Source organism: Camponotus vicinus, unplaced genomic scaffold, assembly GCF_025532165.1.
Source record: "Camponotus vicinus isolate PSW18456_S1 unplaced genomic scaffold, iyCamVici1.0 SCAF_8, whole genome shotgun sequence".
Classification (NCBI taxonomy): domain Eukaryota; kingdom Metazoa; phylum Arthropoda; class Insecta; order Hymenoptera; family Formicidae; genus Camponotus; species Camponotus vicinus.
In genome coordinates, this window is record NW_028141980.1 from 15,811,887 (window position 1) to 15,837,694 (window position 25,808).

A 25,808-nucleotide genomic window follows, 5' to 3' on the forward strand; every position below is an offset into this window, starting at 1 on the left:
TCGAATTTCAATAGGAAAAATTCGCATTTTCGTCATTCGTTGATTTAGTGCACGCAACTGCATTTGGAAATTAGGTAAAAGATTGTCTCTCATAGTTTCGAGCTTTATTATCGATTATATTTTGACATTTATATACATATATATATATATATATATATATGTATATTTCGAATATAAGTAAAATAAAAAATGTCGCACAGAAGGAACAGGGAGGAGAAAAGCAGGAACCATTCTTGACAATATCCGTCCCTCAAAGTTGCTTATTATCAAGCACGGTGAGAATTGACCCATTTTTCTCAAACACCATCCGCTGACCAATGAGGTGGCGCGCGGCTGGCGGCCATTTTACTTTCGCTACGGTCGCACGAAGCGCCGCTTTGAGAAACTCTGGCTCGGACTCGAGACCGTCGTGCAGTTTCGAGGCGAACTGGGTACGAGCGAGTTGTGTGCTCCACCGCACGACCGTCGGAGATTTTCTGTTACAGCGCATCTCGCATCTCGCTGCAGCGCTAATTCGTACTCGATTCAATTAAACGAGCAGACCATCGGCACGATGGTCCTGGCGGAGAGAAATGCGGAAAATGTACGAAACGGTCGCAGATCCCGAGGCCCCAGCCCCAACGCACAGACGGAGTCCTCCAGCGAGGAGGATGGAGGTATCACCTATTTTCACCTTATCGCTATCGATATGCGATGTCCCGATTATCGGCTGCTATAACGTCTATTTCGCGCAGAGATTTGTTTGAGCCTCATCGAATCAGGATAGTTTCATCTTAATCGAGATCTTCAAACTACGCGCTCCACTTTTTTGCCGTTTAAACATCTTTTATAGATGCAGATATTGCTTGGAGAATGGCAAATTGTCTTTTTTATTCTTATATGAAAAAAAATCTAAAAAGAAGTATTTTTTTATCGTAATATTAATAATATAGTCTAAAAATAACAATTTTTCTATACGTATTTCTACATATATTATTTTTACATTGTAATTTTTATATACATATGGAGATATTGTTGAAGAAATTAAGTTAGTTAAATGAGATAGATATGAAAATTTATTTGTTATATGTAATCTGACAGAAATATTAACCATATAATATTTTGTAAGTTCCGGCAGAGAAAATAAGAGTTGGACGAGATTATCAAGTGGTTGTTCCTGAATTTGTTCCTGTTAATGGTATTTAATTTTTATATATGTATAATTTTCAAAAATGTAGAATTAAATAGTACAAAACTTGTATTCAACATGCTATCTTGTATTCTAGAACGTCGATTGGATCAATGTCCCGATAGAGCATTATTAGTTTGGTCACCGACCACAGATATACCAGATCAGAAACGTAAGCAATGAGAGGACTTAAATATAAATTAATTAATTAGCACAAATAAAAATTCTTGATTAACTAAATATTTTTTATTTTTTCTAGTTGACGAATACATTATATTAGCTAAAGAGAAATATGGTTATAATGGAGAACAGGCATTGGGAATGCTATTTTGGCACAAGCATAATTTGGAACGCGCAGTTTTGGATCTAGCAAATTTTACACCATTTCCTGATGAATGGACAGTTGAAGATAAAGTATTATTTGAGCAAGCGTTCCAATTTCATGGCAAGAGTTTTCATCGCATTCGGCAAATGGTATATATATAACATATATAATTTTATTTATTTGTTTATGTTACAATTATGTTCTTTATATTACATCTATATAAGAGCTACTTTCTATTTATTAAATTTTACAAAAAACTTTTTATATGAATTTATTTTAATATAAACTATTTAATAATATCACACCAATAATTAAATAATATCTATTTTTTTAACTAATTATGTTTTGATTTAAATATAGAATTTATAGTATAGTTTAGTTTAATAATATTTTAGAGTATTCTAAGAAAAAGTTATGATTTTGAAAATATAATATTTTATTTAAACTATATATATATATATATATATATATATATATATATATATATATATATATATATAAATTTACATTTAATTTAGTAAAAATATTTTGTGAAGCAAGAAATATTTTTATTGAAGAGATTTCTCTGCAGAATAAACTATCTAGTAATGTAAAGCTTACAAACATGATAATTATAGTTAGGTTGCAATATCTTTTTATCTATAAAATAACATGTAAACATAATTAGAGCCTAAATAAAATTAATAATTTTTTTTATACATATTACTAATAATGATATAATTAAAGATTTTAGGAAACAAACATATGTAACAAGATATAAATTAAGAATTAAATATATAGATATATATAATTAAACTTACAAATGATTTAAAACAAAATTTAAATAGTAAAAGGAAGAGAGAGAAGAATATAAAAGAACATATTCTATGTGATATATTTTAAATATTAAAATTTATATAAACGATTTATAATAATTTTGTAATATTTTATTATACAGTTACCTGACAAATCTATTGCAAGTCTTGTCAAGTATTATTATGGCTGGAAAAAAACACGAACTAGGACATCGTTGATGGATAGACAAGCACGTAAATTGACGAGCGGCTGCAAGGAAGGCGAGAATGGCAGCGAAAACGGAAGCGAGCTCGGTTCCAACACAGATAGCGAATCTGAAGAAAAAGTAAGAATTTTTTTTAAACTAATTTGAATAATAAAATTTAATGCATGTGTTCTATTGTTTTTGCATAAGGAGATATTCTTTCCTTTTTTCTTATTTTAAAAATATTTTAATACATATATAAAAATCCTATTAATATATATAAATCTTTCAGACACAAAATCTAAAAGACAAAATAATAATCTAACATTAAATGCAATAATTGCAGCAAAAGGAGATTTTCTGTTTTCCCTAATTTTTTATTATATTCAATTAATATCTCTCTTTTTCTCTCCATTTTATGATATTCCTTTGTGTATAAGCTTACTGTTCTGGCTGTTTCGCGCGATTATATTGCAAATAATTATACACTACTGTTGTGGCACAAATTGGTAATATGGAGATTAACACAATAGTTTTAAAACTTATACTTAAAAAAATGTATCCACACGATAATACATTATGATTATAATTGAAGTAGGTAAAAGAAGCTATATATAACATTAATGGTGGCAAGAAATCGTCGTATATAAATATTTTTGTGTGTATGTAGGGTATAAAAAATTTTTATAACATATAAATCTGAAAATTGTACAATATTTTTTTACGCGCGTGATATTAAAAAATAGAACGTTTAATCTATTTAAATGTTTTACACACATAAGAGATAAGCAATAGTTTAGTTGGACGGTTACGTCGGTATATGAACGTAAATGTGGAACGTTCCAGAAATGGACGATCCACCGCGGAATACGTCGTGGAAAGAATCAACCTGTGCCAGGAAGCCAAGGCACTGACGCTAAGGCCCCATCCGACTCGGAAAACGCCCCTCAGGTTCAGGTACTCAGCCTAAACCTTACCCACACTCGCATACATAGTATAGTACGCTTCACTACTGTGTTTTGCTACTTTCAATGCATTACGTGGATTATTGCTACACTGGCATAATATATAAATGTTTTCTCTTTAATCAAAATTCCTATTGATATTGAAATTGATAGGCTGAAATCTTACTGAGGAAATATAGTAAAAAAAATTTCGAAATATATGTATATGGGGGAGGATTTAGCAGTTAATTTGACTAGTACTGTCATGAATATCTGATAATTATGAAAAATATGAAAATATGCTTATTTGTAGAGAATGGGACATAAATTATTTTGATAATTTTCTTCCAATTCACTTTAGTGATTCAAACATGAAATAAATAATAATTAATTACAAAGTATGAATAGGGAGGGGTGGGGGGATATCAAAATTTTTATCTTAAAAAGGGTGTTATGTGTTGTAGGGCTCGTGTAGCAACTGTGGCGTTGCATGCCATAGTGTTCGTGCGACGCCCAAAGGACACGCGTGTCATAGCTGCTATCTACATTGGAGGTCAGTGAACGCAACGTAAATTAAATTAACTCAATTTAATTAATGCCAATGTTAGCAAGTAAATGAATCTCCTACGCAACTCATTGTCAGTAAGCAGCCAGGAGGATATTCATATGAGAAATAAGTCGGAAAATCGTTGGAACTGACAACTCCTCGTTTCTTTAATTTTAACGATAATTTTTTTTTTACAGAGATAAACATGGATATATTTATTGACGTTTAAGCAGGCTTATGAATATCCTCGGAAGAACGCTTATCCGGTATAATCGTTTTTATTTGCATCCCCATTAATGGTTTCCAGTTGATTTTAGAGACACAACACAGTTGACATTGAGACACAATAGATTAGCCCATATGCCCATAGTCTTGAAATCATTAGTTTTAAAAACATTTTCTGGTGGTTTAGGCGCACCGGTGTAGCAAGACCGTTAACTTCCATGCCGGGTCGTACGAATAAAAGAAAGCCACCTCGGGGCTTGGTCGTGAATCACGATGATTTGGCGGCTTTGGCTGGTCAACCAAACCAGGCCAACAACAGTTTGCAAGCGATCGACACTGAGATCGTTAGCCTAAAACGTCAAGTATGTTGATAAACATAGAAATAAAAAGTTCTCACAATATACGTCGTGTGGATACATTTCCTTTTTCTTCATATAATTATAATAAATAACGAGAAAGCGATTATACATGAATGTATTTCGCAAACTGTTAACAGATGAGATGTACATATATTAATTGAAATTTTTTTAATACTATTATGAAGTAAGATTTTTGAAAAATTTAAAATTGCGAGTATCAAACATTTTTATCATGTATATTGATGTTCCGATATTATTTCTAATTAAGTTATGATTACATTATATCATTTATATAATTATGCATTGTGTAACTTGTACATAATGTTATATTATTTATTTGAAATGGCAGATACAAGCTAATAAACAACAAGTGAGCGCACTGAAGCGAAAGACTACCGACGGTATCGATCATCTACGACCACCGGAAGTGTCGAGCCGTATAAATGCTCGTTGGACAAACGATGAATTGTTATTGGCCGTTCAAGGTATTAGAAAATACGGAAAGGATTTCGCCGCGATCGCTGAAGTTATTGGAACTAAAACTGAGGCACACTTACGATCATTTTTTGTTAATTATCGACGGAGATATAATTTGGACGCGGTTCTAAAGGAATTCGAGGCTGAAAACGGTCCCATAGTGATCGAGGATGAAAAAGAGGAAAAGGCACGTTTATTTTCTTTATGTAATAACATACATGAAAAAATTTTGTTGTTTATTATTATATATAACAATAAACAACAAAATTTTTTTATATATATTGTTACATAAAGAATGATATAGGAATTATGTGTGGATTAAATTAGAACTCTCCGCATTTTAATATCTCTTATACCAAAATTAAATTAATAATTTAACGGAATTTTTCCACAGATGGATGTTGATCAATCAAATGATACCGCAGAGTCATCTCAGAAGGGAAAAACTTCCACTGGGCCTGGACAAGCTACTAAATAACAAATGAATACAATCCCAAGTACAAAACGAGAAAAAAATAATTGCAGATTCAGCGATAACAATCGATAATCGGGAAGTACTTGATCAAATTTATTAATTGACTTTTTCTTTTTATTTAATTGCGTCATTTTTTCTAAAATGACCAAATATATATATATTTATTTTAAAAATCTAAATTTGAATGAGAATGCAATATGACGATAATCTATATGTATAAATTACATAAAATCACATAAAAATGACATTTATCTTACAATTAGTCAAGATAAGTCTGTATCTATATGTTATATTTTTTGTATCTACAGCTGAAAATCAATCATTTATTTGTATAAAAACATATAATCGCATAATGTCGTAAAAAAAATATTGAAGTTCACACTAAGAGTGTATTAGAAAAAAATATGTATTTAGATGTAGTCACAAAATGCTTTTCACGATATGCACGCACTTGTACATAATATCAGGTATAACAAAATTTACAAGTAAATCTTCAATATTGTTTTTGTGAATGATATATTGCATGTAGATTATTTTTTTTTTTATTTGTATGTTATTTAAGCATAATATTTCATTGGTCTTTGAACTAATGTGCAAAACGTAGGATGGTACAAGATACAAATTGATCTCATTTGAAGAAAGCGCTGTAAGATGATGAATTATCAAACACATAAAAGTGTTCTGATGAATTGCAAGGATTTTATAGATTAGAAATGTATAAAAGTGTTCTAATGAATTGCAAAGTGTTCAAGTGTTTTAGTGTTCAAATATCTTCAATGAGAGTTTCGTCCTATGCAATAAAGCTGCTACATTTTGTATCAATTTCACACTTTCTCTCTGTATACTTTGTATCATTTGTGTGTCTTCTAATTAATCTCATAATTTTCAATAGTTTGGATGTTTTCCTCTTCTTTTATGGAAGTTTTCTATAAATTCTTTTTTTTTATTCAAAGTTGATTAATAACAATATATATAATCAATGATGTTTGATAATTTTTCGATCAATGATTACAAGAGTATAAAAATGATATAATAAACATATGAAAAAAATATCAGGCGCTTTAAATATATACATCTTTTTTTACAATTATAAATTTTATATATCTCTCTTATATGTCCCTTATATTTTAAAAAAATCAGTTATATGTGATCAAAATCACGATATCCATAATCACTTGAATTATAAGAAAATAATCATCGGAAAATAAAAGAATATCTCGAATTTAATTTTATGAAAAAAACAAGTATTGTAATCTATTAAAAATTATGATGTTAAAAGATAGGTAATGCTGTCATAACTTTTCATTAAATGTATACACATACAGCTGTTAATGAGAAGTCACTGTGGTGAAGAAATACTACATGTGCCTGCAAAGAGATTTACAGAAGTTTTATAAAGCGATGATGCATGCTTTTGCATAGTTTCTGTATGAAAACTCTGAGTTTTAGTATAAATTTCTATTATAAGTCTATTTATCGATAAGAACACTCCAATTAATAATAGAGAGCGCACATTTTGCGAAACTTTATTTATAAAATCAATAGCAATTAAGTATTCATGTTTTTGTGTATTTGTATAATGTAGATAATATATACCAAACCACTCTTTCACATAATTGCATTCTGTTTAGGGACATATAGCGGCATGATAATGGGCGACGATACACATAAATACGTGAAAAAATAGAGTATAAGACTAGTATATGATTTACATGCAATACAATGCAGATGCTAAATCGGCTGATATTTTTTTTATTTTTGACACTGAGGTGCCTTGATATTATCTTTTTTGTGATGCAAGAAATTATCGCATATGCCACTTAAAGATCTCTCATTGAGTTTGAACAAGCAGTATCTATTGACATGTTATTGTACATATGAAAAATATCAACAAATCTAATGCTACTCTTATTAAACATATATTTTTCATGACAAAACATGCATATAGCTAATAATTGATATTATAAAGTACTAGATTAAATATATAAGTCTAAATTAAAGATGTAGATAGGAGATTTAATTTCTCAAACTTAGATTTTTGATAGTGGCAGTAAAAAAATCATTAAATAGATGTCTACTTAGCAGCCAAAAGATTGTTCAAATTACACATATTGCTCGCGTATTTTGTGCGTACTTTGCAAGATCTCAATCGCAATTAATTCACATTAGCAAAAATTACATTTGCTAAATGAAAGCATATCCATCTCTTTTTTTTCACTTGCGTAAAAAATAATAAAATAATGTAAATCGTTTGATTCTCTCTCTTTATGAAAAGTTATAAAAATATGATACTTTTAAATATCAACAAAATTGTCATATTGACGGAAAGTATAGTGATATAAATATGTATACGTGTATGTCTACAGAATACATATATATAAATATATTATTTATATAAATTACTTAATAAATATCTGATATATATAAATAACATATTTCTTGTATATATACACACAAAAATAGGAATGCCTTAATACCTGAATTTAAGTATATGTTGGAACGTAGATGAAGAGCAAAGATTACGTATATTGTGATATATGCATAAATCATGTTAGGGCATTCTTATCATAATGTATACATACTTATATCGCCATCGCCGGTAAAAGTGATATATCTTATATAAACGCGATAAATTTTAATGATTAAAATAAAAAATGAAGGATATTAATGTGTTTTATCAAAGTGAAAGATATCACTGCATTAAAAAAAAGTAGTTAGATAAATTGTTATGCGAAGGTACGCATTATTGTCGTACAAAAATATGCATGATTTTTTATGAAAAATCTATTTCTCTTGTAAATTTTTTCCAAGATATTAGTTTTTCATATCTCTATGAAATGTTTTACAGGACATTATCTAATACATATACTTTAATATATATTGCGTTTTATTTATTTCTACATTAGATTTTTTGGCACATTACTCTGATATATCTTTATGTAACTTTATCGCGCATAATATCCTTTTAAGAATTCATCGTAGAAAAATATTCGAGGGTATTAATGTAAACGATAAGAGACGAAGTATCGTGTTATGTGATTATAGATTTGATACACGAGTATGCAGATTACGCTAGATAATTTCTTTATCTTATGTAAAAAACAAGGATTTAATAAAAATCTTTGCTATGCGCATAACATATTTGAAATTGTTTGAAAAATATTGCGATAAAGTCCTCGTGTAAAAGTCCTCGCTATCATTTTTAGCGCAAACATTTATACAAGAAAAATATAAATTATTGAAATTAAAATTTTCTGTCATTGTGTATAAACGGCTATATTATATGCAGCAAGGGAAAAGGATCACCTTATAAAGATAGAAAAAACAACTCGTAGTATTGTATAATGTAAATGTATAAAGATCGATAAAGCCTATTTGTTTATCCACATTTCTGGAAATGTGTGTATCACACATTTGGCTATCTGTACACATGTAATTAATTAAATATGTCTTACATTGTGCATTGTGCGAGAAATTATAAAATTATTTATTTCTTATATTTTCTCTCGAAGATACAATGTAATTAGAATTAGTGTTAGTTATTAATCGATAGACTTAAGATATAACATATAAAATCTTTCAAACACTTCGTCGCAAAATTGAGTTTTTAATTATGTTGTACGAGTTTGATCTTTTATAATTGTATAATTTTATCTATAGAATCCGTAATAATCTTATATTAATTCTTGGCAAATCTTATCATTTCCTACTTTGTTTCTTATCTTCAAATTATACACGGTAGTTTTTTCATTGATGAAGTGTGTTTGCGACAATCGCAGTCGTGAAATGCAAATTATACAAGACCGCTTTCAGATAACTATCAGTTAATGTTTCATTAGTTTCACTAGATATTATTTTGACAGTTGCGATGTTTTTAACTACAAGTTACTGTTACATATCGTTCTTTATATATAAAAAATGAATACCAAGGAATCTAAATGCAAAATCAATTTTAATAGACCATAATCTTGTTATAGATTCGAAAAAATATATGCTATTAATTGATCAGTTTTCTTCACAGAAATTGTAGTATCTTAAGACTAAGACTAGATAGTCGAATTGATATAATTTTGCATTTTATGATTTGAAATCAGAAGTGTGGGTCGTTGAGAATAACTTTCGCTGTCGTATGACAATCTCTTTTTTCCGTGCTAAGTAATCCATCTCTTTCAAGTGCAAGACCTCTTGCAAATTATCGTATCTAAAACCAGCCTTTTCTCGAAGTTTTCTGAAATGTCCTGTTTGTATCGCGTACGTGACATGGAGACGATCATCGTGATTATCACTTGAAACCTCATAAAGAAAAAAACACATGTTTAAAAATTTAGACTCCTCTCTGTAAAAAGTACTATCGTCATGATTGAACGGATTCTCAATCGTCGCGTTAAAATCGACGTCTCTGTGTACAGCGCGTGTGAAATACTGTATAAAGTCCATGCCATCGTCAGCAATCAATTCGAGATGAATAACATCCGACAAGAGCTTTTGATATACGATTTCGTACTGTAATCGACATAATGTGAGATTGAAGATATGTTTTTGGAGCACGTGCCTCTGTAACGCGGTCGATACGATCTCGCGTATCTCAATGATTTCATCTTTCAGCAGAATTAAGCAACATCGCATAATTGTCAATTTGTTGCTATTCCCGAACTTCGCGTGACGATGCAGCGCAAGCTCAATGTATTCAGCCGCCATCAATCTTACAGATTGCTTCTCATTCATACTTATGTCGAAAACGTATGACAGCGCTTGACTTATCAGCGTCTCGTTTTTGGAAAAAGCTAAAATCAATGAATTTCTCACATGAATCATACTCGAATCAGTCATCTCATTAAATTCCTCTATTATCTTGTCAAGCTCAAGCTCGTTCTTTTCTAAACTAATATGTTTACTCGAATCAGGCGTCTCATTCAATTCTTCTGTTATCTTGTCAAACTCAAGCTTATTGTTCTCTAAACTAGCATGCTTTATAGTGTTTAACGTGAAAGTTACTATTGTATCGAATAGTAATTGGTGACGATTACTGCTCATCGATATCAAGTACTTGAGAATAAATTCGAGTAAAGGAACGCAATGTGATAAAGCATTTAGGAATTCGATACTTTGTTCCGTACAATTTGAATTTAGAATATCGTGTATTATTTCTTTATCAAAATCATTTAAATATTTCAAGTTTCTACGCAAATGCATTGCGTACAATCGAGCCCAATATCCAATGAATTGAAAAAATCCTGGTTGGATCTTTTGCGATGGTACTATATATTCAATGTTTTTTAAATTATAATGTATAAATATTGAACAATCCGACTGATCCAAGAACGATAATTCTTGTAGAAACAACGTCTCCAACATATAACATGGTTGTGCGGTTTCTTCTTGATTATACATATCGTTCCATATCTTTGATATTAAGGCATATCGATCTTTCCAAGATACATATTGTGTTATTGATGTAATCCAGGATAGTTTAAGATCACCTGTGCACCATAAGGAATTTTCAGCATTATTATCGATCTTTTTTCTTAAATATCCATAAGTTAATAAGTATCCATGCGACATATTAATGTCTTGGCTTGATAAAATGACCTTTGCGATCGCTTCTAAGTAAGAATAGATACTGGAGTCCGTGACAGATGTGAAAGCCGTGTACACTTTAGCCGCCAATTGCCTGATATACATCATCGGATTACTAAGAAAGGAGATAAGCAGCAAACGTTTGACTTTTGTTATGAATATCGTCGCGGGATAATCAACGAGATCGCAGTCGCTCGTCGACAATTTCGACAGCAATACGAGGATATGTGCGACGCTCGAATAGGAACGTAACGCTGCGTTTGAAGTTCCGCGTATCTTCGACACGTCTCGCAATTGCGTATACATGTGACTCGCCAACGTCGGATAATGCGTAACGAAATGATTGACGGAATAACCGTAGCCAAAATCCAACTCCTCATCCAAGCTTCTCCCGGAGCACTGACCCACCAATCTCGGCACCACCGCGCCGTACAATTGCAAGCTCGCGTTCCTGAAACGTATATATGATGGAGAGGAATATATAACAGGTCATCAAAATGTAAAAAAAATTAAAGAAACTATGCATGCGTTGTTTTACCTTACGGTCCAAACATCAGATCTCATGTACTCAAAACATATTAAACAAATCTCCTCCATGTACGGGACTAATTGCGCGTGTATCTCCTTATCGGCGACTAATGTCCGCAAAAAGTACAGACGCTTCGCCCACGGTGAGTCCTGTCCGGGCTCTACCTCTCTAACGGCCGAAAAGTCTTTCAGCGAGCGTAATAACATCTGCACCGCGAAATGAACCGTAGGTCGATTTCTTCGATTATCGCTGACGACCAATCTGTGAAACATGATTGACAATCCGGCACCCCGTCGTGTTAAGTGCAACGATTTTCCCGCGTCTTCCTCCAACAAACTGGCCAGATGTGCTCTCGGTAACTCGGAATATTCATTTTGATCATATAAACGTCTAAAACAAATCGTTAATTAATGTAGACGACTGTTATAGGGAAAATAGATTACCGTTAATTGATTATTAGTAAGTTGATTATTCTCACTTCATCCATTTATATCATATTCCATTTTATGTCTCATATGATGAATATGTGTTTACATTGCATTGAGATATATTAATTATTACATTATATTTTAAAATTCAGAACATTTTTACCTGGCTAAATTAGCAATCGCTACTCCAGCAGATTCCACTACGCCTTTGTGGCGACACTTCAATAGTACTGTAACAATGATATCCATGGAATATTTTACTTGCGCATTCGACTGCATCATCATCCCGATTTCACTGACGATCTCGCATGACACCTACGTAAGAATTGTATTATTCGTTTTTTTTCATTAAATTATCATATATATAACTATATTAAATTATTATATAACTATAATTATCTTATAAAATTAAACTAATTATATAATTATATATATGTATATACCTTTAAGGACATCCAAATACACGAGATAAGCACTTGATGCGCCGGTGATAGTTGCAGTTCGTCATAATTATTAGAAGTTTCTATTTCACTGATCTTAATCTTTTCATCGATAGCTAATCCCATTTCCGCAAACGAAGATGAATAAACTAAAAATTATAAATTTTACAAATTACAAAACAATTCTTTTTTTCTCTCACTCTCTCTCTTTTAATCATAAGTAATAATTTATTAGTAACAATAATATGAAGCAATCAATTTTAATTTTAAGCAATTTTATTAATCAAGAACATGTTTCTCAAACATAAAGAGAGAGAGAGAGATTATCATTATAAACTAATAAATTATTATTAATTTCTAATTAGAAATTAATTATTGATCTAGCTTTTAATTTGATAATAAATAGCTATAATGCATTCTGCATAGTTATTAATATTCACAGATATTTTGCGACACCTGTATTTGATGCTTTCGTAGATAATGTAGATAAAAAGAAATCAATGGCATCTTTCAAAAGATTTAGCGTTTCCTCTGTAAATTGTGATGTTAAAACCCAACTCTCTAGGCCACCATGAAAAGCGATTGACAATAAAGCGGTCAGCACACCATAAAAAGGTCCATTTTGAATAATAGCTTTCAGAATATCGCTTTTCATCTGCGTCAATTGATATCGAGCTTCATACAATAGAAATTCTGAGTAACTCGAGTAAGCGAGAATATTATTATACTCATGAGAAAATGTTGAAACTACATCTTTATTAATCTCATTCAAGGGCAACCAATGTGCCATTATCTTCATGAGAGCTGCTCCACTATCGGTTTTATAAAACTTGAAAGAATTGCAGTGCTCCCATGCACAATTATAAAGTATCTAAAACAAAAAAAAATATTTTTTGTCAAGGATTGTAGTCTTTGATAAATATAGGATTTTTTCTAAACAAAAGTATATAATATTTAGTTTTTGGATTACATACATTGAAAATTTTTATACAAAACATTTTTGCAAATTGGACTATGTTAGATAAGATAACGATCTGTTTAATTTTAGATTAAATTTGTGAATTTTACTAGAGCAGAAATTTAAATTGAAGTGCGATTATCAAAATATGTTTGGAATATTAAAAAGGTCAAAATTAGTAAAAAAAATTTAATAAAATTTTTATTATAGGAAAAATTTATCAAAAAATATATCCTTTAATTTTCGATTTTTTTCTTAATTTCTGTTAGAAATAATTCTGTTAGAAATTGCAAAATGTAAAACATTTAAATATAAGTATGTAATATATATTATGACAGATTTCTTACGCGTTTTTCCGTAGCCGATAAAACATCTTTTTCAAAATGTTCTAGAATAAGGGCAGTAGCTAGTTGTCTGATATCAACAGTGGAATCTAATACGAGTCTCAATAACATAAACAAACTCTCTTTATTAGTAAATTTCCAACTATTTGTGGTCTTCAAGTGCTTGTCAATCACTGTAACGTAACGAAGGCGATCCTTGTAATGGGCATAGTTCTCGCGCGAGTTCTCATTCGTGAAAGACAACAGAATCTTGTATAAATTTAAAGCGAGAATCTTGCGTTGGTAACATGAACCAATTTCGAAACAATCCAAAAAATACTCGTACAGCCATTCCATAAACTCAGAGATGGACCGCACATCAGCGCTTTTAATGTTAATCACTTTTAAGATATTCGAGCACAATATTCTGAAATATTTCATTATGCCTTCTCTCATGAAGATTGTTGCGGCGTTAGCGTTAAACCATAGAAATTGTTTTATTTGAACAAATGGGTTTATTCTGTTTCCAATATCGGCAGCACGATAACAAAGTACAGCGAAAGCATTTAATCGTATGATTTCCTCTTTGTCGTTTGTAATGTAATAATCGATTTCATGCATTCGCGGTTCGTATATACATAATTTAGCGGCCATTCTTTGTAGATGCGAACGAAAGAAATATCCCTCGCCACACAATTTCCATAAAAACGGTACGTTCCAGTGCATTTCAATGGTCGGTTCAAACCAATATTTGAACAACGATTGAAGAGCGTTGTGATCCTCACTGAAAAAAGAAATTGCGATTAAAATGCGTGCTTTAATACTGCAAAATATCTTGAATTGAATAGAGAATATATCTTATACACTATAAAAGAAATCGTTAGTATTATAAGAAAATTTTTGGTATAATTATTAAATCTTAGAAGCAGAAGAATGAATATAACAATCATCGATTATTATTAGAGGAAAAAAATGACTAATGTAAAATTATCCTGCAAACTTACTACTTTCCCGACTCCCAGAGATTAATAATAAATTTAAAAACTCCCTGGTTTATGAACAATTCCTTCCATTGATCCTCACTGAGTTTTCTTAAAATTGTCAGATAAAGTTTCGTACTGCTACAGCGCAAAGAATTTTTCGTTAAATTAATGCATAGCTCAGTTAAATGTTGTGGATTCTTCATAAAATTAAATTCATTATCCGACACTTGACAAATTTCCGTCAGAATAATGTACTTCACTTCGTTTTGCCACGGTATTTTTGAAATGCATTCGGTAAATATAGGATGTATATCTTTATATTTCTGTAACATTATCCGAAGATACATATTGAAAATTTGTGCATTTTGCTTGCGTATATCATTAAGGGTATTCGACCAATTAGAGAATATGATAGCCTCTAATTTTCGTTCTATTGTACAATCGCTTTCGCACCAAAAACGCGTGTCGGATGTCTGCTTCAACTTTTTCACCCATGCATATAATACTTTATACGCGAAGTAAGAGTATCTCGTGTATTTCATGCAGTTTCTGTATATTATATCAAACATAAGTAAGAGGATATCATATTCAATATGCGTATCTTTTTTATTCGCCTGCAGATACCCGTAGGCATTCAATAGCTTGAACAGCTCGAGATCGGAGATGGTATATCGGCTCTCGAGGAAGTACAAATCATGGGAATCCAGTTTTTGAAAACGCATCACGGTGTTTTCGAGATACCGCGAATTATGAGACAATGTCGGAAGCAAAGCATAGAACGCGTGAGACGCTAACAGAACACGTTCGTTCCCCAATTCGCAGTTGCCACTGATTATCTCCATGATGTACATCAGAATCATCTGGCATTCTTTCACGTTTTCTCTCCCATAGGAATTGCACAAGGATACGGTGCTTATCAATTTCTGAAAAGAGAAGATAAAAATATCGCTAAACGTGAGAAAATTAAGCTAAAACATTTCGTTTAAATAATGAGGAGAATACTAACTCGAAAGATTGTACTATCCTGACAATTTCGCAATTTGTAGAACGTATCCAGTTCCATGTTTTAACATTTAAGGAGCCTTATTTTAATAAAGTAAAAATAATGCAACAATAGTTTATAATTTGACTTATCTTGCTCACGAGATTCTTATTTCATAATATCTCCCGGAGGAAAAATATTAAAATATTTTTAGTTTAGTGTAAATTTTTATTCGTCGCTTGTAAGCCGAGAACTGCTTGGCTCTTCTTATCGAATTGTTCCGACAAATCAGATCTTTCGGAACTTTGAGTCCCACCGTCGAGGCAATGTACCCTGCAATTAACGGAAAATAATCACGGTTTTGCAAATAATACTAATCGAAGAGAGAAAAAAAACGAGAAAAGATGTTTTAAAAATAATCAAGTTGTCATCAAAACCGCAAGAAGCTGTGCGACAAAGTTACAAAATATTTTATGAGAAAGAGAAGTTTTATATTAGTTTAAGTATATAGAGTATATAAAAGCATGATCGAAATAAAACTATCAGATTAGCTTAGTGTATTTAAGATTATATACTGAGATAAAAAAAAATTTCAAAACGACTTCATAGAATTTTTGAAATGTCGGTTAAGGATAATAGAATAATCGCAATAAAACCATTGTCCTATGTTATTTTTAAGCATCTTATTTATTATATGATCCAACAGAATGAGATAACAACATCCGTATATGAATAATGTATGAAATTAATTGTTTAACAGTTATTATTAATAGTTCAATTGTAAATTGCTATGAATGGAATACACAATCGATAGATTAGTATCTCATGTTTCCTTTGGCTCTTGAGGAACATACCCCCCCTTCTCTATTTGCTCTTTGAACTTCAAGTAATCTCTCTTACGATCAAAGTGTTTCACCTGCATAACAGTGGCACAAAAAAATTGTTAAATTATTTAAAAAAAAAAGTTCTTTTTTTCATCATTAAAAAAGTTTATTTTTTTATCATCAAGGTCAAGTACAAAGTACATATTGAATATAGAAATATTGTAAAAGGACTACTATATACATCTGCGATACATACCCATTGAGATGGGCAAAATTTTTCATATTGTTCCCTAAATTTTGTACACTCTGCTTGAGATTTGCCTTCATCCAAACATCGCCAATATTCGTCCCTTCGGCTCCAGCAATTCAAACGATCTTCTTTATTTGGAAAAGACATTCTGTAACATAAATATGGAGAAAAAGTTATTTAGATATATATTTGCCCTCCTCTTTTTCTTTTTTATAATGATATACTTATCTAATAATTTCTTTTTTTTCTAGATATATGTAAAGACTATAATATCAAATAGGCAAATAACATTTTTTTTATTATGACTTCTATAGAACTTTAATATGGTAAAGTGTCAATTCAATTTGATGTAGTAACTTTAGTTCAATATTTTCTACAATAGATTATTGTGTGAGATGTTCTCTATCTATATTAATAATTATGTAGATAAATATAACAGCAACATGTACATAGGAATACACTTACCTATAATGCTTAGTTTTTATATTGGAATAATTTTATGAAAGATTCCCACTCACTCACTTTTAAACTATAGTCATTAATGCATATACAAATAAAATATTGATTACAACAAAAATTATGATAAATAAAATAAGATATATATATATATATATATATATATATATATATATATATCTTTGTAAATATTTATTTTTAGAATTTTCTAATAAGGAATATATAAAAAGCACTAATTTGAATTAAAGTATAATAAAAAATTATTGGTTATTTAAGAGATTTTAATCAAATAAAAAAATAATTTATTATTTATATAATTTTTAGAAAAAAAATTTCCAAATGTTTTATTAATTTCTTTCTTTTTTTACTCTCTTTATCTCTCTTCTCTCTCTCTAATATTTTATATCAACAGAATAATATGTAAATATATTATAATATATAAATTTGAAAGTATTTTTTTTATTTTCTCATAATCACAAATATATATATAGACATGAACAATTAAAAGTATTAAATATAAAAAACTGATAAATTCTTTGCATCAATTTTACTAATATAATAAAATATGACATACAATTTAGTCAATCTTGCACAATAATCAACTAATATTTTATGTAGATGTAAAATAACATAAATATATGGTACAAAATTTAGGATATTTATAAGATATAATATCATATTTTGTTAAAAGTGAAAAAATATATAAGAAATTATATCTGTTTAATTATGTATCATATCATAAATTGACAAATTACTCAAAAAATATATTGAATAAAAATCTAATAAAATTTTTATAAATAGAAAAATGATGTTGATAAGTATATTTAATTATATATTTTTAAATTCAATTTAAGAGCATATGTTATTAAAAACTATCATATATGTACAGATACATATTTCTCCAATTTAAATAACATAAAAGAATATAATGCATATGACAAAATTATAAAATTTAAAGGAAACAATTACACATTCTGATATACAGATCACATATTCCTGTCACCGTCACTCACTAACTCTAACTTTAGTAAAATTTACTTAAAGTTTATTTTTGACTGTATAAAAATAGATTTTCAAAAAATGTATATCATACATAATCTGCTTACATAATCAAAACTTTGGAAAATATAATAACATCGATTCAACAAAAAATAATTGCAAATGTAAATCGCCATTATATATTACATCTTGATTATAATGTTGTAAATAATATTGCAAATAAAAAAAAATAAAATAATCTTTCATTTAATAACACAGTATAACCTCTAAAATTAAAATCACAAATTTGACTACATAATGTGATAAAAATTCAGTTATAAGTTGTGCAATATATACATTGCAAAATAATTATATAAAAATAATTTATCTTTTCAGGGAAATACTCTACATTTTATAAATCCGAAATGGTTTAATTTGTGCATCGTATGAAGATCCGACTAACCTGAATCTATCAACGGCGTGAAAAAGTAACAGCTGATAACAATATTCTATTCCCAGTATATAAAATAATTATTTAATTTTCCTCGTAGATCAAAAGTAAATTTCGTTATATCGTCGATGATTATTAACAGCTAAACCTGCCGTTCATTCAACGGTTGTAAAGTTTTGTTCGTTCTATACGTAACTTGCATAATCTATTATGTACATGCATAGCACGTGCTATTCACGAATTTTTATTAATTCTTATTATTGAATAATTTTTGACAATAATATTGTAAGATAATCTTTTATAATTGTTTATTACACGTAGAATATTTAAAGTTGATTTTAAAGGATTTAATCCAAATAATAGGCATGAGAGAGAGAGAGAGAGAGAGAGAGAGAGAGAGAGAGAGAGAGAGAGAGAGAGAGAGAGAGAGAGAGAGAGAGAGAATAAGTTGGAGGGACAGTTACATTTGAATTTTCTTTTTTTCAACTATACTTTCTATATACTTACATTCTATTTATTTTTTATTTCTATTTTCAAAAATGACAACATTTTTCTTTCACATTAAATATGTAAAACATGTATAAAAAAATGCAAGAGAAAATATTCGATGATACAGCATGGAGCAAAAGAATGATTAAAGAGAATACCGCGTGCAGATTAAATAAAAAAATTACCCACAGGTGAAAGAAGAAGAAAGAAATTCCTGATTGGCTGCGCCATATTGTCTCTTCTACTATCAGGAAATCCTGATTGGTCGATCGTACAAATTCGAAACTTTAGCGCCGAACGGAACGCATCTTAAGAAGTACTCCCGATCTCCTCTCAATGATTTCTTATCTTCATGGTGTCACACGCGAGATAGGGATAGAAGAATAATCGGGCAGAGCGGGAGAGAAAGGGGGAAAAATAGACGAGAGTAGGAGTAGGGTGACCGCGCATGTATGTACGCGGCTGTCGCCGATTGTCCTCGTCGTGTGCGTCGAGTGCCGCGGATAAATAAGCCTCTCGACGAAGGCGAGCAAGAGGACGGTTGGAGGCGCGAGGCAGACATCGTCGCGAATCGCGCGGAGAACTCGGTGCACCAGAGGAGTCACGTTGCACCGAGACCGGGCCGACGGCCGGACAATGCGCGCATATGTCTAGGCCCGGTGATATCCAGGTTCTGGCCACAAGACAGGTGAAGAGAGCGACCATCGCCACCGCCGCCGCCGCCGCCGCTGCCGCCGCTGCTGCCGCTGTCATCGCCGCCGCCGCTGTTGCCGCTGCTGCCGCCAATTTCACGGTGGTGCTGGATTACGCGAGCGCTGCCAAGCGCTTCAAGCTGTCCGCGGCCGCGGGCATCGCGCAACCGAACGAAATCGGGGCCGACGGGATCGTCATCATGACGGACACGGCGACCGACACGCAGAAGCGGGCCAACTTTTCGGCGTTAACAGTCGGCAACCCGAACGGCGTCAACAACAGGATCTCGCCGAGCTTGGCGAACGCCAAGCCCGGCTCCGCCAAGAAGCTCATCATCAAGAACTTCAAAAGTAAGCGAGAGCGCGTTGAGCGCTCTTGAGACAACTCTTGACATAACCTCAAAGTTCTCCGAGCCGTTGACATCCGAGATGCACAAGCGTCGGAATATTTTTCTCTCTCTTTCTATTTTTTTATTCTTTATAGCAGAGAACTTTTTGACGTTTTGGATGCGATTCGTCGCGTGAGCTGTGAATACGAGAGATGTTTTTATTCGACTTGGCAAAATTTACATAACCTAATACGCGAATGTTGAAATATCGCCACTCGAGAGATCAGCTTCTCATATTTGTGTTGCCGAATATTATATTGTTACGATTAATCGCGACATTTAATCATGATTTACACGGAGAGCATATCGACGCAATAAATATGGTCTATTTATAGACGATACACTGTGATAATAATGCAGAAATCTATAAATGGATACTCTCACAGTTTGACTTGACATTTTGCTCCACTCGCGCTTATATATGTAGATCTTGCGTCATTAAAACAGCTGTTTCGTAATTAAATAAATAATGTTAAATAAAGTAAAAAAGTTAATATGTAAAATGAAATGAAACTGTATTAAACAAAATCTCTTAATTTTATGCAGCATGAATATTTAGTCTTGTTAAGTACACTATAACTTTTTTTAGATTTCAAGAAACCTTGAAATTATTTGTGAATATATTATTATTTGATTATCTCTATTGGAAAAAATTAGATAAAATTTTTATTATATAAAAAGATATATCAAAATATGTTACATAAACAAAACAAAGTACAAATAGTATATGACTGTGTATAGTATAAATGTATAACATATAATCAAGTAAATTTTAAGAAATTTTGTTTAAGTTTTGTAATTAATCTTTAAAAAGAAGTTCTTTTAAATGTGTCAATCTTTGCTTTGTTTATTTTATTTATTTCTCAGTTACAATGATTTTCTTTTAGATAAACCCAAATTACCAGAAAACTATCAAGAACAAACATGGGAAAAATTGCAGGAGGCTGTGATTGCGATACAAACTAGCAAAAGCATCCGCTATTCTCTAGAGGAACTTTATCAGGCGGTTGAAAATATGTGTAATCACAAGATGGCATCGACACTTTATTCAAATTTGACTGTTCTGACAGAATCTCATGTGAAGGCTAACATCGAGCAGTTTTTGGCAGAATCTATGGACAGACATATATTTCTGAAGAAGATGAATGAGTGCTGGCAATCACATTGTAGACAGATGATAATGATCAGAAGTATCTTTCTGTATCTTGATAGGACATATGTTTTACAAAATCCTAGTATTTCATCAATATGGTAATGCAATATGGTGCAAATATTGTCAAAAATTTGTAAGTAATTTGTGTTTACTTTACTTGATTTCCTTTTCCAGGGATATGGGATTGCATCTTTTCAGACTACACATTGTGTTGAATAATTTAGTGCAAACGCGCACAGTCGAGGGTCTTCTTATGCTCATAGAAAAGGAACGACAAGGTGATACTGTGGATCGAACGCTTCTCAAGTCGTTGTTAAGAATGTTGTCGGATCTACAAATCTACCAAGAGGCCTTCGAAACAAAGTATATTGTTGATAAATATAACAAATATGTTTCTTAATATATTCGCGATATCACGCTGCCGATATATTAGTATATATTAACAGTAAACTGATGCAAACTTTTACAATTACAAAGAGTGTAGATTTATTTTATCAAGTATTGCTAAAATATCTTGATTATGTTCACAATATCCATGTTGTAATAAACAATTTTATTTTTCTCCCTATTTTAGGTTCCTAGTAGCTACAGAAAGATTGTATGCTGCTGAAGGTCAACGATTGATGAACGAGCACGATGTTCCTGAATATTTGGCCCATGTAGATAAACGTCTACAAGAAGAAAACGAGCGACTGTTGCATTATCTTGATACAGCAACCAAGTAAATTTCTTTATCGATTTTATACTTTTGCATATCAAATAGAATATTATTAAGAATTAAACATATATATATATATATACACACACATATATATAGCACATTGTTGCAAATAATTTCATAAAATTAATTCTTTTTCAGATGGTCACTCATACATACTGTAGAAAAACAATTATTATCGGAACATATTACTAGCATTTTACAGAAAGGCTTAAGTGGCTTGTTGGATGAAAATAGAATTAGTGATTTATCATTACTTTATAATTTATATAGTCGGATAAAGAATGGCCTTGTAGAGCTTTGCTTGAATTTCAATTGTTATATTAAGGTATACATTTTAGTAATGCTAAATTATATATAATGTGAACAAACATATATATGTAGTATATTATCTAAATTTTATATCTTTTTAGAAAAAAGGCAAGACGATAGTTATAGATCCTGAAAAAGATAAAACGATGGTACAGGAGCTATTAGATTTTAAAGATAAAATGGATAATATAGTTAATACATGCTTTCATAAAAATGAAAAATTTGCAAATAGTTTAAAAGAAGCTTTTGAAGCTTTTATTAATCAAAGAGCAAACAAACCAGCGGAATTAATAGGTAATATATGTATTAATGATGTATCAATTGCAAATACAATGCAAATAATTATTTAGAAAATTATTTCAATTTTGTTATTAATCTTTAAATATTAATTCTTATAAATTTAAATATTTTGAAAACAGAATGAAAATATTTCTGATTTCAGCTAAATTTGTCGACTGTAAATTACGCGCGGGTAACAAAGAAGCGACGGAAGAGGAATTAGAGAGATTATTAGATAAAATTATGGTACTCTTTCGATTTATTCACGGGAAAGATGTTTTCGAAGCGTTTTACAAAAAAGATTTAGCCAAACGCTTGTTGGTGGGAAAATCGGCTTCTGTAGATGCTGAAAAATCAATGTTATCTAAATTGAAACAGGAATGCGGTGGTGGATTTACCAGTAAATTGGAAGGAATGTTCAAAGACATGGAACTTAGCAAAGATATCAATATTGCATTCAAACAGGTAAGGAAATAATTCACATTCTGTGAAAGAAATTTATGTACATATATTTAATTTAATTTATGCAATTTATATCAATTGCTCAACTCTTTTTAATGTTAAGTATCGACCATGCACATGATGCATTATTTTGATTTTTGTTCTAGTATGCCGGAAATTTGCAGAGTGAATTGGTTGCGAATAATCTGGACTTGACTGTATCTATACTTACTATGGGATATTGGCCTACATATCCTGTGATGGAGGTCACCTTACCAATGGAGATGGTGCAGTATCAAGATGTGTTTAATAAGTTTTATTTAGGGAAACATAGCGGTAGGAAATTGCAGTGGCAGCCGACCTTAGGACATTGTGTATTAAAAGCATGGTTTAATCAGGTATTTAAAAAGGAAAAAAGCGCTGATATTGTGTTTGCAAAGACAATATAAAATTATTAACTAATGCATAAGTATCTTCTACATGAAAATAGGGTAATAAAGAGCTACAGGTGTCATTATTTCAAGCACTGGTCTTAATTCTGTTCAACGATTCCGATAATCTCTCGTTAGAGGATATCAAGGCTGCTACAAATATCGAGGACGGCGAATTAAGAAGAACCCTGCAATCATTAGCGTGCGGAAAAGCTCGTGTTCTTCAAAAGAATCCGCGTGGTCGAGATGTTGCCGATAACGATAGATTCGTATTCAATGCAGAATTTACAAACAAGCTGTTTAGGATTAAAATCAATCAAATCCAAATGAAAGAAACGGTAATGTTCAACACTAAATATAATAAATTATATATATTTTTATTTTATAATATATGTTTATGTGTTTGTAAAAAGTTTGGAATTACTTTAGAATTATATCTGAATTTTTTTTTCTAGAATGAAGAACAAAAAGCAACAGAAGAGAGAGTATATCAGGACAGACAATATCAAATAGATGCTGCTATTGTCAGAATTATGAAAATGAGAAAGACACTGACACACAATCTTCTTATCAGTGAACTATATAATCAATTAAAATTTCCTGTAAAGGTATATATATTTTTTTATATAAAACAAATATTTAGCATAAAATGCGATGAATTCGATTTTCAGTCTGAAATAATATCGTGTATTCTTATAAGACAATACGATCCTCTATAAGAGAAATCAAATTTATTGCATCAATTCACTCAATATTCATTCTTATAGCCTGCAGATTTAAAAAAACGGATCGAGTCTCTCATCGACAGAGATTACATGGAACGTGATAAAGACAATGCAAATCAATATAACTACGTTGCGTAACCTAAAGCAAATGCCAAAGTTACATCGTTAAATCATTGGATTGATGCTGATTTTTCTAGCAAATTGAATCTATCGGTGTTTGTCTATTGTGAATGTGAACAGGCTGTAGTTCAAGCAAGGTACTATATAACTAATCCGACTGTCAACATAAAGTTATAACGCGTGTGATCAGTTTATATAAGAGGAAAAAAAGAAAAGAAGCTCAACGCAGTGTGAACTTTCCTGTTTTGGTTTTCATAGTGCATAAGAGACGCTGAATAATTGCAATCCTACTTTGAACAGTGTTGTGTTTTTTCTGAATTTTGTAAGAAAAGAAAGGACCAGAACGCAATAATATGCGACATATTAGAATATAACAATTTTTTATGCCAACACAAATTTTTCACAGCATACTTATGATTAAGAGAATGTAATAAAGGATGCAAGATGTAATATACAGTGACTACCATAAAAATAGAGAGTAAGAGTGCAATTGCAATATAATTAGTTAATTCAAAAAATGAACAGTGCAGTATTTATAACAAAAATAAAAAAGCGTACTACATCTATACACATGCGATTGTAGTACTTGTCTTTCAAATCTACAAATTATTTCTGCTGTATCTTCTCATCGCCTTTTCAGATATTAAAAGAAAGAAAAAGATTAAAATAAAATTTTCTCTGGATTCTTTAGAATTATGGATAAAAATGCAACTTGACATATATATATATATATATATACACACACACACACACACTGCAACTTTACCTTAAACATAGTACATATGCAAGTTCATAATTTTAATTAATAGAATAAAAAATAAAGTGTCCAGTTCATTGTGAACCGAATCTCTAACAATCACAAGCAAAGAGATGAATAATATTTCAATAAGCAAAAAACTTCTATACGTTACAAAAATCGTGATTGCTAAAATAAAAGATTGATGTATGTTCAATATACATAATTTATGTATGGCCAATTATTGAAAATGTTACTTATGCGAGAGTAAATGATTATTCAGTGGCTTATTTCATGTCCATACATTTATAAATTAAGTTAGTAAGTGATACGAATGTACGCAAAGGAAACGTTTGATTCTTCTTAATAGAAGTATTTATGAAGAGTTTAACTTAAATTTGGCAAACATCTATAAAAGCAGTACAATGTAAATACATACCGGAACAGGAGAGCTTTGAAGTTAGTTTTTTTTTAAAAGATAGTACTGCCAGCAAAATACTGTTTTGGTATGTCGTTTATAATCTCAATAAGTCGTAACTTTATGTTGCCGTGTACAGATTTAGGATAACCTCAGGGGAAGTGAAAAGGTAGAGTATACATATAAACTAATATTTACTCACAACAAATTATCTTATACTGCGTTTG

At 30.8% G+C, this 25,808-nt stretch overlaps 3 protein-coding genes across 9 annotated transcripts in view; 2 read left to right on the top strand and 1 right to left on the bottom strand.

Annotated features, from left to right (window-relative positions):
- Corest (REST corepressor) overlaps positions 1-8,996 on the top strand; it is a 9,662-nt gene extending 666 nt beyond the window's left edge. Inside the window, exons 1-11 of one of the 3 annotated variants that reach the window (XM_083106649.1) lie at positions 20-74; positions 201-656; positions 1,109-1,177; positions 1,266-1,340; positions 1,428-1,642; positions 2,431-2,613; positions 3,319-3,429; positions 3,881-3,969; positions 4,376-4,550; positions 4,897-5,211; positions 5,419-8,996. In XM_083106649.1, coding sequence (XP_082962775.1) covers positions 554-656; positions 1,109-1,177; positions 1,266-1,340; positions 1,428-1,642; positions 2,431-2,613; positions 3,319-3,429; positions 3,881-3,969; positions 4,376-4,550; positions 4,897-5,211; positions 5,419-5,502 — 1,419 coding nt within the window. In that variant the 5' untranslated portion in view covers positions 20-74; positions 201-553 and the 3' untranslated portion in view covers positions 5,503-8,996. Of the gene's footprint in view, positions 1-18; positions 75-200; positions 657-1,108; positions 1,178-1,265; positions 1,341-1,427; positions 1,643-2,430; positions 2,614-3,318; positions 3,430-3,880; positions 3,970-4,375; positions 4,551-4,896; positions 5,212-5,418 lie in introns of those variants that run through there. The other 2 variants (XM_083106650.1, XM_083106651.1) reach the window with 2 other exon arrangements.
- On the bottom strand, positions 8,200-19,906 carry LOC145975884 (uncharacterized). Of its 5 annotated transcripts, none has more exons than XM_083106642.1 (9): positions 19,357-19,906; positions 15,744-16,052; positions 14,759-15,660; positions 13,779-14,538; positions 12,930-13,344; positions 12,477-12,622; positions 12,197-12,348; positions 11,615-11,995; positions 8,200-11,527 (listed from the first exon to the last, which is right to left on the bottom strand). In XM_083106642.1, the coding sequence occupies exons 2-9, from the start codon at positions 15,798-15,800 to the stop codon at positions 9,577-9,579; spliced, it is 4,764 nt and encodes a 1,587-aa protein (XP_082962768.1). In that variant the 5' UTR covers positions 15,801-16,052; positions 19,357-19,906; the 3' UTR covers positions 8,200-9,576. The 5 variants fall into 5 exon arrangements, with proteins under 5 accessions (XP_082962768.1, XP_082962767.1, XP_082962766.1 ...); XM_083106641.1 differs by lacking the exon at positions 19,357-19,906 and adding an exon at positions 19,186-19,313; XM_083106640.1 differs by lacking the exon at positions 19,357-19,906 and adding an exon at positions 18,691-19,033.
- Positions 19,618-25,025, top strand: Cul4 (cullin 4). Its single transcript, XM_083106644.1, has 11 exons — positions 19,618-20,210; positions 21,136-21,499; positions 21,576-21,764; positions 21,976-22,122; positions 22,261-22,447; positions 22,533-22,725; positions 22,874-23,175; positions 23,319-23,549; positions 23,642-23,920; positions 24,038-24,190; positions 24,350-25,025. Exons 1-11 carry the CDS (start codon positions 19,814-19,816, stop codon positions 24,443-24,445), a joined length of 2,538 nt encoding a protein of 845 aa, XP_082962770.1. The 5' UTR covers positions 19,618-19,813; the 3' UTR covers positions 24,446-25,025.
- The last annotated feature ends 783 nt before the right edge of the window (positions 25,026-25,808 follow it).